The 15,169-nt window shown below is 41.0% G+C and overlaps 1 protein-coding gene across 6 annotated transcripts in view; it reads left to right on the top strand.

Annotated features, from left to right (window-relative positions):
- The window catches only part of GSK3B (glycogen synthase kinase 3 beta), a 218,634-nt gene that overhangs the window by 179,611 nt on the left and 23,854 nt on the right, over positions 1-15,169 (top strand). For all 6 annotated transcript variants that reach the window (XM_002716661.6, XM_070072184.2, XM_002716660.6 and 3 more), the window contains one exon: positions 13,880-13,978. In XM_002716661.6, coding sequence (XP_002716707.1) covers positions 13,880-13,978 — 99 coding nt within the window. The remainder of the gene's footprint in view (positions 1-13,879; positions 13,979-15,169) is intronic.

Below are 15,169 nucleotides of genomic sequence, written 5' to 3'. Positions count from 1 at the left end.
CCACTGCACCAAACATCTGCCTCTGTATCAAGTTTTTTAAAACCTGAGAATGAAAGCGGTGATTTTAGTGACTTATATTGAGTTATCTTACACACAGGAGGAAAACTATAAATCATTTCTAACTATTTCACAGGGGATATATACAGAGAAATCCCTCTGGGACTTGGTACCATTGCTACTGCTGAGAAAAGATTGAAAGAAAAATGGAGTTTTGTGCATTCATTGATGGTTTCTCAAAGATTTAGTGATACTCATTTCCGCACCACTTCTCATTTCCTTTCTCTTTGATTAAAATCCTAAGTGATTTGTTCAGTCAGTCACAACAGCCTTTGATGATGTGATTATCTTCTTAAACTGACTATAAGAAGTATACAATTCAGGACAGATAAAATAAATTGATGTATTAGTTGATTGGTAAACTTAGACTAGATGGAAAACGTTCTGTCTCCAAGAAAGCAATGCATTTCCTTTAATCCGAGGTGAATGTTTTCTCCATACTTAATTTTTTCTAAAATTTAGTAGAGAGATGAATGACACAGTTTATGTAAAAGATCTGAGTTGATAATAAAATAAACTTGAATAGCTTAGTTGACTATAAATTTTTTAAAGATTTTTATTTATTTATTTGAAAGAGTTACAGAGAGAAGGAGAGGCAGAGAGAAGTCTTCTGTGGTCCACTGGTTCACTCCCCAGTAGACTGCAATGGCTGGAGCTGTGCTGCCCTGAAGCCAGGAGCTTCTTCCAGGTCTCCTACGAAGGTGTAGGGGCCTAAGGACTTGGGCCATCTTCTGCTTTCCCAGGCCATAGCACAGAGCTGGATCTGGATCGGAAGTGAAGCAGCCAGGACTTGAACCGGCGCCCACATGGGATGCGGGCACTGCAGGCAGCAGCTTTACCCACTACACCACAGTGCCAGTCTAATTATCAATATTATATAACCATTATCAATGCTGATGTTACCTACCTTTTTAAAAAATTCCAGAAACCCTGGGACCATTAATTCTATTTAAAGATGATCAGAAACCTTTTTGAATGTTGTTTTGAGTAGTATTTACACCATTTTAAGAATATTAGTGAGGTTGGCCAGCACTGCGGCTCACTAGGCTAATCCTCCGCCTTGCGGCGCCGGCACACCGGGTTCTAGTCCTGGTCGGGGTGCCGGATTCTGTCCCGGTTGCCCCTCTTCCAGGCCAGCTCTCTGCTGTGGCCCGGGTGTGCAGCGGAGGATGGCCCAAGTGCTTGGGCCCTGCACCCCATGGGAGACCAGGAGAAGTACCTGGCTCCTGCCTTCAGATCGGCGCGGTGCGCTGGCCGCAGCGGCCGTTGGAGGGTGAACCAACGGCAAAGGAAGACCTTTCTCTCTCTCTCTCTCTCTCACTGTCCATTCTGCCTGTCAAAAAAAAAAAAAATTAGTGAGGTGCCAGCACTGTGGCATAGTCGGTTAAGCCCCAACCTGCAGTGCCAGCTTCCCATATGGGTGCCAGTTCGAGTCCCGGCTGCTCCACTTCTGATGCAGCTCCCTGCTAATGTGCCTGCGAAAGCTTTGGAAAATGGCCCAAATACTTGGGCCCCTGCACCCACATGGAAGACCCTGAAGAGGCTCCTCAGCTCTTGCCATTGTGGCCATTTGGGGAGTGAGCCAGCAAATGGAAGATCTCTCTCTTACTTACTCTCTCTCTAATTCTACCTTTCAAATAAAATAAATAAATCTTTAAAAAAAATATTAGTGAATAGTGGGTAGGGTATTCAGAGAAGCAGAATTAATGTAGAGCCTGGAAAAGGGAAGACTTAAGGTACTCCTTGATAAATGATAAATGTCTAAAAATACTTCAAGACTATCTCATAAAGCAAGGAGTAAGCATATGTTCTTTCTACAGATAGCAAACTTTTCAATAGTAGCAGCAAATTCCAGGGCTATTTGGATTTGGACTTAATATAAAGACCTCAGTATCCAGCACAAATATGGGCTGAATTTTTATTAATGAATCAGTGAAAAAAATTTTCAGTTAACAGTGTAACAACTTGTTTTCAAAGTATTCCTTTCTGTACCTGGAAGTGTTCAGGGGAAGTCTGGAGATAGCCAAAAATTGTTTGTCGGGTTACTCATATATGGCAAAAGTTTCTTTCTTTTTTTTTTTTCTAAGATGTATTTATTCAAAAGAATGGGGAGAGAGAGAAAGAAGCCTTCCGTCAGTTGGTTCACTTCCCAAGTGGCTGGAGTGGTCAGGGATGAGCCAGACCAAAGCTGGAAACTTCATTGGGGTCTCCCACATGGGTGACAGGGCCCCAAGCGCTTAGGCCATGTCTGCTGTGTTTCTCAGGTCATTAGCCTAGAGCTGGATCAGAAGCAGAGCAATTGGGATGTGAATCAGCGCCCATGTGGTTACCATCATTGCAGACGGCAGCTTTACCTGCTACGCCACAATGCCAGCCCCAATTTGGCAGAGGGTTAAACTGCATGACTCTATCACCATTTTTCAGAGCAAAACATCTGTGAATTCATGTTATATATTTTAGGCTCTGCTGAGAAAATAAATTTTATTTATTTATTTATTTATTTATTTATTTATTTATTGACAGGCAGAGTGGACAGTGAGAGAGACAGAGAGAAAGGTCTTCCTTTACCATTGGTTCACCCTCCAATGGCCGCCATGGCCGGCGCGCCGCGGCCGGCGCACCGCGCTGATCCGATGGCAGGAGATTGGGAGAATATTAGACCTTTCAGTTTTCTAGCAGAGGGGCTTCATTGTTCTGTGACCTCTTGAGGGTGTAGTCTACATTACACGTTGGAAACCAAGGTGAACCTTTGACAGGCCTCCTTCTCTCCCTGTCCTCTTCTTAATAGACGTAAAAGATAGAATATAAGTGAATGACCCTAGGAAGCAGCTGGAAACAGGAAAGACCAACAGGATTATTATTTTTTTTATTCACTAATTAGTGAATACCTATTCTACTAATGCCTATTCCAAGACTGGAATATATCAGGAAATAAGTTGTTTTATATGTTTAAAGGGAACTCTTCCCTCCAACTCTACCAAACACAGTTCCTAGTCCCGTTTTTTTTACCCAAAATTTGCATGAAGTTTTGTCAGTTGAAATTGTTTTAGCAAGCTAAGTCCTCCTGAGGGCATGACAGAATTGGTTCAATTTGAAGAGTCTATTCTACTACTTAGCGCAGTACCTGAGAAAATGGTAACTTTGTGGAGATTTGGGGAGTGGTGTCTTTTTTTTTTTTTTTTGACAGGTAGAGTTATAGACAGAGAGAAAGGTCTTCCTTCCATTGGTTCACTCCCCCAAATGGCCGCTACGGCCGGTGCTGCGCTGATCCGAAGCCAGGAACCAGGTGCTTCTTCCTGGTCTCCCATGCGGGTGCAGGGCCCAAGCCTGGGCCATTCTCCACTGCCTACCCAAGCCACAGCAGAGAGCTGGACTAGAAGAGGAGCAACTGGGACTAGAACCTGCCACCCATATGGGATGCTGGCGCCGCAGGTGGAGGATTAGCCAAGTGAGCCATGGCGCCGACCAAGTGGTGTCTTAATATCCAGTCCAGAAGAAGCTTTTAAAAAAACTCTGGGGAAACTGCTTGACTAAGAGAATATTTGGGGCAGTCAGAGAGCAACATGCAGACTCAGCAGACTGGATGTCTTAGGGTAGAGAGGCATGAGAAAAGAGGTTCCAGAAAGCAAGTGAAAAAAAGGACAATAGAGGCTGGTATTTGGCATAGCAGATAAGTTGCCTTTTGAAGTACCAACATACCATATCCAGTCACTTGAGTTTGAGTGCTGGCTCCATTCCTGATTCCAGCTTCCCTTCTGTTCCCCTCCCCTCCCATCTCCTCTGCTCTCCCAGAGTATCTCTGCCTTTCAAACAAAATTAATAAGGTTTTTTTCTTTTTACAGAAAAGCACAGTAAAAGAAAGATTAAGAATAAAAGGAAAATTTGAAAAAGGATCAGAGAGATTTTAAAACAGTATAGGAATGTGTTACAGAATGGGAACAGATGAAATGAGAGAATTGAAAAGAAGTTGGTGATGGGCAACAAAAGCAAGTGGTTTAGAAGCCCAACCCATTAGAAAGCTATAGGCTACTTATTTATAAATTTGCTGTAACTCATTACTTATAATTAGGAGGTTCAATGACCTTTGTAGCAATGGTTTTTATAAATGTATTTTCCTGTTAAAAATAGTGATAGACTTAAATATGTTTTTCTGTTTATCTGCCTTTCAATGTCTTGAGAATTTTCCTCAAAGCTTGCCTTTATCTTTACACATCTAAAGTAACAACACATTGTTACAACACCCTGAGGTAATCAAGTTATCTTCTGATATTATTTGCACATTACAATGAACACTGAGGTCGAGCTTTTGCTTCTCACACTTAAAATTTATAATTTACATTAGAAATGATAAATTTACATAGGTTAGGCTGGTGCCCAGGCTCGCTGGGCTAATCCTCTGCCTGCGGCGCCAGCACCCCGGGTTCTAGTCCCAGTTGGGGCACTGGATTCTGTCCAGATTGCTCCTCTTCCAATCCAGCTCTCTGCTGTGGCTCAGGAGGGCAGTGGAGGATGGCCCAAGTGCTTGGGCCCTGCACCCACGTGGGAGGCCAGGGCGGGGATGCCCCTGGCTCTTGGCTTCGGATCTGCGCAGCACGCCAGCCGTGGCGGCCATTTGAGGGTTGAGCCAACTGAGGGAAGCCCTTTCTCTCTGTCTCTCTCACTAACTCTGCCTGTCAAAAAAAAAAAAAAAATTACATAGGATAGGAACTCCTGACAGATGATTTGATGGCAGGATTATTCTTTAATAAATAATCCAGAAGAGTAAAATTTCTAGGTAATTGGGCCATACTATTCTAGTCATGTAAATATTAGACCAAAGGAGACCCTCTGAAAGGAGAATGAGAAAATTCACATGTAGACTAAAAATTCATAGGTAAACTAAAAAGGGTCAGGAAGATTTGGTTCAGGAAACTACAATACCAGTGGCAAATAATGTTGACCTGTGTTCAAAATTTTAGGCTCTAACTTGTCAATTTTATGTTTGAATTCTTATCATTTTTCCCTGAGATTATTTAGTGTACTCTGTTTTGGACAACTACTGAGGAAAATGTAGACTTGTATAAGAACAAGTAATCAAAAACCAATGTCTTAACTGAAAGTTCTCTGTATAGTTTGGGTGGATATACTTTCATGAAGACCAGAATACTGGTGTCATGACTTATAACCAAGGTGGTAATGAAGGCAGCATTGCATGTGGAAGAGTAAATCAAACCTGAAGTCTAATTCCCTCTAACTAGTTGTAAACAGCCCATGACCAACGCACTATCTCTGCCTAAGTTTTTTCATTTAAAATAATGACATTGAGGGCCAGTGCTGTGGCACAATAGGTTAGTTCTCTGTTTGCAGTGCCAGCATCCCATATGGGTGCCAGTTCTAGCCCCAGATACTCCTCTTCCAATCTTGCTCTCTGGTATGGCCTGGGAAAACAGTGGAAGATGGCCAAAGCACTTGGGCCCCTGCACCCGCGTGGGAGACAAGGAGGAAGCTCCTGGCTCCTGGCTTCAGAACGGCCCAGCTCTGGCCGTTACAGCCATTTGGGGAGTGAACCAGCAGATGAAGGACCTTTCTCTCTCTCTCTCTCTCTCACTGTCTCTTAATTCTACATGTCAAATTAACTAATTAGTTAATTAATGACATTGTACAATTAAAGCATGTTCAGGAATACTTTTATCTCTAAAAGATGATAAAAATGAATTGATTCCAGAAAGATAAAGCAACAGTGAGAAATAAAGCAAAAAATGTAGACCATGATAGGGTACAGGTATGTAAAATCATGATAAATACAGAAAAACCTAAACTGATTCTCCCAGAATTCAAAATACTAGCAGGATTATTTCTAAATGTTCCAAAGGATAGTTTAATCAGAGGAAAGAACCCAGTAATGCTCTGTTTATTTTACTCATCAAGAATGATGTTCTAAGATTTTCAGGGTAATCATCAAAACTTTTAAAATACTAATATTTTCCTGGATGACTTTTAAAATACATTTGTGTTATAAATGTAATACACTGAAACATTACAACTTTTTTGTGGGGAGTGACTGACATAAATTATGGTTCTTTCTGTTGGGCAGTTTTAAGGCAGAGTAGTCCTGGGGTAGGGAGAAATAACATAAAATTCCTCCCAAGAAACAGCAGTATCTCCAGAACAGCGAGAGTAAGCCTTGCAGTTTGCTTACTCTTTGTCTGATTTTCTTGTTAGTATAGTATTTGCTTACTTTTTTAATAAGGATAGAACATGTAGTCAGTGGTAGGAAACTTGGTCAGGGATTTTCTAGGCACTCTGAATTTGTTAACATAGGGAAAAACAGCTATGATATGGTACTTTCATCTAAAAAATACTTGAGTAAATAACATTTAAATTTGATAATGTTTGGGACCAAGGAGCACCATACATACATTTGAATTACTGTTGAAAATAAATACACAAATGTAATGGGTACGCCATTGTTAAGTCATTTAAACATTTTAATGAATAATAAGAAATAGCAATTTTAACTACATAGACAACTATTAGTAATTTTTGTGTGTACATAAGAGCCCTGATTTTTACAAGAAGACCTCAAATTACTTGTAGAAGTGGAAAAAAATCTATTTCAGTGGCTCTTTCCTGGAGATCTTCAAGGCAGATTCCTTCTATTTGGTGATTTATATTTTATTATGTTATAAGAATAAGCCTATTTATAAGAGGGGTTCATTTCTTCTCTTGGTTCACATATTGACTACTGATCTAAAATTTATTCTCAACTTTCACACAACAGGTTGAATAAATAAGCAGATTACCACTACCACCACTTCCCCCAGCAGAAAACTAGGAAGCTGCTTATCTGCTCTTTCGTAGCAATGAATTTGAGCACCTTACATGTGGATGAATAGAAATTTTAGATTAAGAGAAAGTTGATGTTTTGCCAACTAAATTTAGATTTTATTTTCCCATTTAAAAAGAAAAGTTGGTGTGGGCATTTCGCACAGTGGTTAAGGCATTTCTTGGGGGGCTGGCGCTTGATATAGTGGGTAAAGCAGCTGCCTGTAGTGCCGGCATCCTGTATGGGTGTCGGTTCAAGTCCCAGTTTCTCCATTTTCTATCCAGCTCTCTGCTATGGCCTGGGAAAGCAGTGTAGGATGGCCCAACCCCTTGGGCCCCTGCACTGCATGGGAGACCCGGAGGAAGCTCCTGGCTCCTAGCTTTGGATCGGCACAGCTCCAGCCATTGTGGCCAATTGGGAGTGAACCAGCAGATAGAAGACCTCTCTCTCTGCCTCTCCTTATCTCTCTGTGTAGCTCTGACTTTCAAGTAAAATAAATAAATCTTTAAAAAAAAAAAAAAAAAAGATTTCTTGGATCACCCACATCACACACTCTTATATCTAGGTTTGAGTCTTGGCTCTGCTCTTGATTCTAGTTTCCTACTAATGTGCACTTTAGGAGACAGCAGATAGTAGCTCAAATACTTGGTCACCTACATGAGATGTCTGGATTGAGTTCCAGGCTCTCAGAACTCTTCAGTCTAGCCCACCATCGGCTGTCGTGGACATTTAGAGACAGAACCAGGGGATGGAAGATTTCCCTCTGTCTCTCACTGTGTTTTTTTGTTTGTTTGTTTGTTTGTTTTGTTTTGTCTCTCTGCCTTACAGAAAAATAATTTCTAAAAAATAAACATCATTTTACTTTTGCTTAAATTGTGAATTAAAATGTTTGGTTAAGGACAAATGATTGATACACTATCAAAACATAGGTTGTTTTCCATAATAAACTACTGTTTGGCTTTCTTTTTGTTTTTAAATATTTATTTTCATTTACTTAAAGAGTGACAGAGAAAAAAATCTATCTGCTGGTTCACTCCCCAAAAGCCCACAACATCCAAGATTGGCTGGGCCTGGCTGAATCCAGGAGCCAAGAACTCCATCTGGGTCTCCCAGATGGGTGGTAGGGACCTAAGTATTTTGGCCATCATCTGCTGCTTCTCAGGATTCATTAGCCAGAACCTGGATCAAAAATAGACTTGAACCAACATTCCAGTATGAGATATAGGTATCACAAACAATGGCTTAACCCACAGCACCACAATGGATGTTCTACCTTTTTTTTTTTTTTTTTTTGCCATTTTGTTTTGAACCATATCTTTGAGGTAACACAATCTTTGTCTAATTGTTCCTATATTTTAGTTTCTTTAAAACTAGCCCCCACTTCAATATTATAGACCGTTTTATTCCCTTAGTTGTCTCCTTATTCTTAAACTTAACATACATATTTAGTAAATAAATACTAGCTTTTCTTTTTTTTTTTTTTTAATTTGTTGACAGGCAGAGTTAGACAGTGAGAGAGAGAGAGACAAAGAGAGAGTTTTAGACAGTGAGAGAGAGACAGAGAGAAAGGTCTTCCTTCTGTTGGTTCACTCCCCAAATGGCTGCCACGGCCGGCGCTGCGCCGGTCTGATGCCAGGAGCCCAGTGCTTCCTCCTGGTCTCCCATGTGGGTGCAGGGACCCAAGCACTTGGGCCATCCTCCACTGCCCTCCCGGGCCATAGCAGAAAGCTGGACTGGAAGAGGAGCAACCGGGACTAGTAACAGGTGCCCCAACCAGGACTAGAACCTGGGGTGCCGGCTCTGCAGGCAGAGGATTAGCCAAGTGAGCCATGGTGCCGGCCAATACTAGCTTTTCAATTTTAATCCCTGGGGCTGGTGTTGTGGTGTAGTGGGTGAAGTCACCTCCTGCAACACCAGCATCCCATTTGGGCACCAGTTTGAGACCCAGCTGCTCCACTTCCAATCCAGTTCCCTGGTAATGTACCTGGAAAAGCAGCAGAAGATGGGTCTAGTGCTTGGGCCTCTGCACCCCTGTGGGAGGTCTCCTGGCTCCTGGCTTCAGCTTGGCCCAGCCCCAGTCATTGTAGCCATTTGGGGAATGAACCAGTGGATGAAAAATCTTTTTCCCTCTCCCCACCCCCTTCCTCCCTCTCTTCCTCTGTGTAACTGACTTTCAAATAAATAAATAAATCTTTAAAAAAAAAAATTTAATCCCTAATACATTCCTTGTTGGCCTCAAGCATACATACATTCTCCCTGATTGTGACAAGTAGTACTGCTTTTTTAGATTTTTCTGTTGTACAAAATGCTACCATTTTTGCATTCTTTAACTACAACAGTTAACAGTCAACAAAAACTATACTGACCGTTCTTGAAGTACAGAACAGTAAACAGGTAGAAGGATTGGATCTTAAGGAATGTCCATAATTAAAGAAAAGAAGAAGGAAAATAGGGTATAGAGGTTGGAGCAATGTCTAATTAGGAGTAATTGTCCATTTTAGAATTCTTAACTTTTAGAGCGTTTGACACTTAAAAAGTTCACAAGCTACCCCTGCCATTATGTTTTTAGGTGTGGCAAAGCTCCAGGATCTCAGAACTCCTTTTCTTGCTGTCTAATTTTGTTCACTTTTTCCTTTCCCTGCGTTAGCTACTCCTTACCCCATCCAAGGCCAGAATGACAATCTACTACCTAAGGAAAAGGAGGATTTGCTTTCCTTTTTTCCAAGCCCTGCACCTGTATATGCATGTATGTCTGTGTGTACACATACATATACCTTTATCCAGACTAGGACACAAAACTTTCAGGGCTCTCAACTAGATGTGTAGCTGAACAGAAGTATGGTTGATCTGCTAAGAGTGGAAATGAATAGGAGAAAATGAGCAACATGGGCTGTAGAGAGCAACCACAGACTACTGATACCCAGTTTATTTTAAAGATTATATTAACAGGAGCTTATATTAAAATCTCTGTAGCCTTTTCTTTTTTCAAGTTTTGTTTTAGATGTTGGGCATATGACCAGAGAGCAGTTTCAGTGTGTATCTCTATACTAAGGATGAACACCTTTCTTGCCAGCTTGTTGATTCAGTTGTTCATTGCTATTTCTGTTGATCAGACAAGGACAGTTATCTTTTTATCTCCCTGTCCTGGAATCTAACACACTCTTTTTTTTTTTATTTTTTTTTATTTTTTTTTATTTTTTTTATTTTTTTGACAGGCAGAGTGGACAGTGAGAGAGAGAGACAGAGAGAAAGGTCTTCCTTTGCCGTTGGTTCACCCTCCAATGGCCGCCACGGCCGGCGCACTGCGGCCAGCACACAACGCTGATCCGATGGCAGGAGCCAGGTACTTATCCTGGTCTCCCATGGGGTGCAGGGCCCAAGCACTTGGGCCATCCTCCACTGAACTCCCTGGCCACAGCAGAGAGCTGGCCTGGAAGAGGGGCAACCAGGGCAGAATCCGGTGCCCTGATCGGGAATAGAACCCGGTGTGCCGGTGCCGCCAGGCGGAGGATTAGCCTAGTGAGCCGCGGCGCCGGCCCCCTAACACACTCTTTAATGCTATACTGTTAGTTGGATAGGTATGTGGGTGGATGTATAAATTGGCACATGGATTTTTTTTTTTTTTTTTTTTTGACAAGCAGAGTTAGAGAGAGAGACAAAGAGAAAGGTCTTCCTTCCATTGGTTCACCCCCTCAAATGGCCGCTACGGCTGGCATGCTGCGCCGATCGAAGCCAGGAGCCAGGTGCCTCCTCCTGGTCTCCCATGCTGGTGCAGGGCCCAAGCTCTTGGGCCATCCTCCACTGCCTTCCCGGGCCACAGCAGAGAGTTGGACTGGAAGAGGCACAACTGGGACAGAATCCGGCGTCCCAACCGGGACTAGAACCCGGGGTGCCGGCGCTGCAGGTGGAGGATTAGCCAAGTGAGCCACAGCGCCGGACGGCACATGAATTTTTAAGAAGGCTTTCTATTTTAGGAGCTTTTAATTTTAATTGGGATAGTAAAAATGAATTCCTTTTAGGTTAATGAAGAGCACAACATACTGCACTAATGCTCTATGTATTCCTAGAAACAACCATGGAACTACAAAGAATTCTCTTGCTTTCCTAGGTATAAAATTGTGAGTTAAAATTGGACTAATTTACACAAAACTTGGCAGAAGATCTTCCTGTTCCTCATTGAGAACCAAAACAGCCACTAAATCTGATTGTGAGAAAACAGCTTCTCTTAGAACCTGATAATTAGTGGTGAATTTCCAATTGTCTTCTTAGGAAAGACTGTTACTTGATGAGCTGGATGATTTTATCCTTTAAAGAGAAACAATAATGAATAGTCTACTATTACTTTGTTTTTTGTTTTGTTTTGTTTTTGACAGGCAAAGTGGACAGTGAGAGAGACAGAGAGAAAGGTCTTCCTTTTCCGTTGGTTCACCCCACAATGGCCACTGTGGCCAGCGCACCGCGCTGATCCGAAGCCAGGGGCCAGGTGCTTTCTCCTGGTCTCCCATGTGGGTGCAGGGCCCAAGCACTTGGGCCATCCTCCACTGCATTCCCGGGCCACAGCAGAGAGCTGGACAGGAAGAGGGTCAACCGGGACAGAATCTGGCATCCCGACCGGGATTAGAACTTGGTGTGCCGGTGCTGCATGCAGAGGATCAGCCTATTGAGCTGCGGCGCCAGCCTCTACTATTACTTTTAAGCTTTTCTTCGTGTTCATCTTTCATAAATCTTGGCAGAAGTTTATTGTTTTTCCTTACCAGATCTGTTATCAGTAGTTATCTAATTTAGTATAGGATTTAGATACTTAGGTATCAAGTTGAATGAATCAATGTTTATGTAAAAAAAATTTTTTTTTAATTTTTAAAACTACATTAGTGGCAGCCAGTTGCATTAATGGTGCAGCAGTTAAAATGCCATTTGGGGTACCACCATCCCATTTCAGATTGCGTACCTTTGAATCCTGGCTCCAATTCTGATTCCCAGATTCATGCTAATGCACACCATGGGTGGTAGCCAGTGACAGCTTGAGTACATGGGTCCCTGCCACTCACATATGACACCTGAATAGCTTCAGTGTGAGCCAGCCCTGGCTATTGCAGGTATTTTGGGAGTCAGCTAGCTGACAGAAGGTATCTCTCCATATCTCTGTCTCTGCCTCTCTCTTGCATGCACTTGCGTGCACCTTTTAAATAAAAATAATGTTTTTTAATTAAAAGAATAGAGGTGAACTAAAATACTTATTGCTCTTGCCAGGGCTTATAAGAAGGAATTACTTGGAAGTGACTGCTTAATGGATTTGGGACATCCTCTAGGGTGATAAAAATGTTTTGGAACTAGATAGAGGTGATGGGTGTACAATATTTTGAATGTACTAAATGCCACTGAATTGTACATTTTAAAATGACTAGTTTTATGTTATGTGAATTTTATCTTATTTTACCTTATTTTGTGACATACCTTTGAATTATCAAAATGTATCTGTAGTTAAGAGGATAATGTCTTCCTCTGATTAGTATGGTCATACAATTATTTCTTCAAACCATGACACATTAGAGTCAGCATGAGTTCTCACGGGTTAAATGCTGGAATGACAGATTTGAACTAGGGTTATCTCAAGCAAACTGAGAGGTCACATAACCTAGCACTAGCACCACACGCTTATATAAACAAGCTCACCACCACAACTTATTATGTATGGATATTATTAGGTCTAATATTGTCTTAAGATAATTTCTTAAAACTGCTATACATAACTTGATTCTGGGAAGGGAAAAAAAAAAAAAAAGCCAGTCTGTATTCAGTTGACAGATACAACTTTTTTCTCACAATTGGTAAAAAGCCTATATCAAACTTTCAATAAGTGACAGTTTAACTGAGTTTTTAAAAAGGACTTGAATAGGGGCCAGCACTGTAGCTTAGCAGGTAAAGCCACTGCTTGCAGTGCCAGCATTCCATATGGCTGCCAGTTCAAGTCCCAGCTGCTCTACTTCCAATCCAGCTGTCTGCTAAGGTGTCTGGGAAAACAGCAGAGGATGGCTCAAGTACCTGAAGGAGGCTCCTGACTCCTGGCCTCAGACCAGCCCAGCTCCGGCTGTTGCAGCAAGAGCTAGTGGGTTCCGTCTGTTAAATAAATAAATAAATATTTAAAAAAAGATTAAAGACATTCTCATTTTTTAAATAAAAGCAGTAAAACTTTTTTTTTTTATTTGACAGAGTTACAGACAGTGAGAGAGACAGAGAGAAAGGTCTTCCTTCCGTTGGTTCACTCTCCAAATGGCCGCTACAACCAGCGCTGCACCAATCCGAAGCTAGGAGCCAGGTGCTTCTTCCTGGTCTCCCATGCGGGTGCAGGGGCCCAAGCACTTGGGCCATCCTCCACTGCCCTCCCGGGCCACAGCAGAAAGCTGGACTGGAAGAGGAGCAACCGGGACTAGAACCCGGCGCCCATATGGGATGCTGGCGCCGCAGGCGGAGGATTAACCAAGTGAGCCACGGCGCCGGCCCAAAAGCAGTGAAACTTTAAACAGATGTTTCTTACATCCTATTTCCAGAGTATTTAGATAGATCTTAAACAGTTGGGTAGGTTATACATTCAGTTTTACATACTTACACATATAGATACACACAGACCAAACTCTTACTCTCTTTGCTGTGACAAGATCACCCTCAAATCCTGTAGCCAAATACTGCCAGAGGATGGTGGGGGAACCTAGTATATGTAAGTCAGTGAAAGAGCAAAACATATCTTACTAATAAGCTGACTCTCAAACTTTTTGTTCACTGCTATTTCCCAAGATATCTTTAGTTCTTAACATTAGCATGTGGTGCTTTAATTATGTACTACAATGTTTCTGTGAGTTTTCTCTGAGTTGATTAACTAGATTATTGATTTAGTTTCAGATGTAGGTTTATGATATCTTCTTTTTCTGTGAAACTGGTATTTTAATATAGTATCTTATGTTTATTATTACCAACAAGTTAAGAATGGGCTGTAGTAACATTTATGTCTTGCTTCTCTAGAACTGTCAAGTAATCCACCTTTGGCTACCATCCTTATTCCTCCTCATGCTAGGATTCAAGCAGCTGCTTCAACCCCTACAAATGCCACAGCAGCCTCAGGTGAGGACACTTAAATCTCTAATGTTTAAAAAAAAAATGGTTACCTTCATTTTATTTCATGTGATTTGTGAACATTTAATTCCTTTTAAGTTCCAAAAACATGGCACAGGCAAATGAGTAAATGTGAATAAAATGAAAATTTCTTTCCAAAAAGAATAAAACAGAGTCACCCATTAATACTTGATATAGAAGATATATAAATATCTTATTACCTTAGTTATTTTAAAAGTCATGCTTTCCACATAAGTTAATAATATATATCAGTGAGATGCTTACAGTAGAAAACAGTCTTTACAGAATTACTGAATATAATTCATTTGAGTTCTACCTCCCTGAATATAAATTGTTATACTAGAGAGAGAAATTTTTTAAGAATTATGAAACATATTAGTATAATTTTTAATAATTAGAAAAGACTAAAAACTGAAACATGAATACATTTAACTGAGAATTAGATCAGAATGTGACGAGACTCTCATCTATTAAAATAACATATATATATTTTTCTCTTAGAGGAACTCCCAGGTTGGAGCTAGGTTGTGCTTCTGGTCCCTAGCCAGCTGGTGTGGAGGACTAATTCATGGAGACTCACTGTCATTGCAGATATTCTGAAAATAAGCAGTCTTAGAGTGAACTGCAGTTCTCCAAAGAGTGACTAGATGCTCTTTAAAATAAACAAGTTAGAAAACATAATAGGTAGCACAGTTAAGGGTTTAGAATTTGGTACCTTTATTTTCTCCCACCAAAATTTAAATGACAATATATCATATATATCATATGTCATATTGAACTGAAATGGATCAGACCCATTTTTACTTAGGGTGTTTATGCTGCAGGAGATGGACTCTTTAATGAACAATTCTTCGCACTCAACAGTAAAGGTCAAATTTCATCTCTTATCTGAAACAAAGTTTTTGTTTCTATCCAATGTTAATCTTCTAATAAAGATTAAAAACATGTCATTCTAGTCCATGTCCTGCCTTCCTCCAGGAAAGGCTAGAAATAAAGGTCTTTTTTCTGGTTCCAAGTCCATCAGCACAAGCTGCCTTTGTTAGTATCTTACTCATTTTCTCTATCTGTAAAATGGTGTGGTATTACTAATCTAAAGTCATGTTGTAAGAATCAAATATGTGCTGAAATGTTCTTTAAATTTTTTAAATGTGAAGATACAGGTTCTTAAAAAAAGAAAAT

Source organism: Oryctolagus cuniculus, chromosome 4 (assembly GCF_051225735.1).
Source record: "Oryctolagus cuniculus isolate XC-2025 breed Fujian yellow rabbit chromosome 4, ASM5122573v1, whole genome shotgun sequence".
NCBI lineage: Eukaryota > Metazoa > Chordata > Mammalia > Lagomorpha > Leporidae > Oryctolagus > Oryctolagus cuniculus.
Note: the sequence above shows the minus strand (reverse complement) of the source record. Positions and strands in the feature narration are given on the sequence as shown.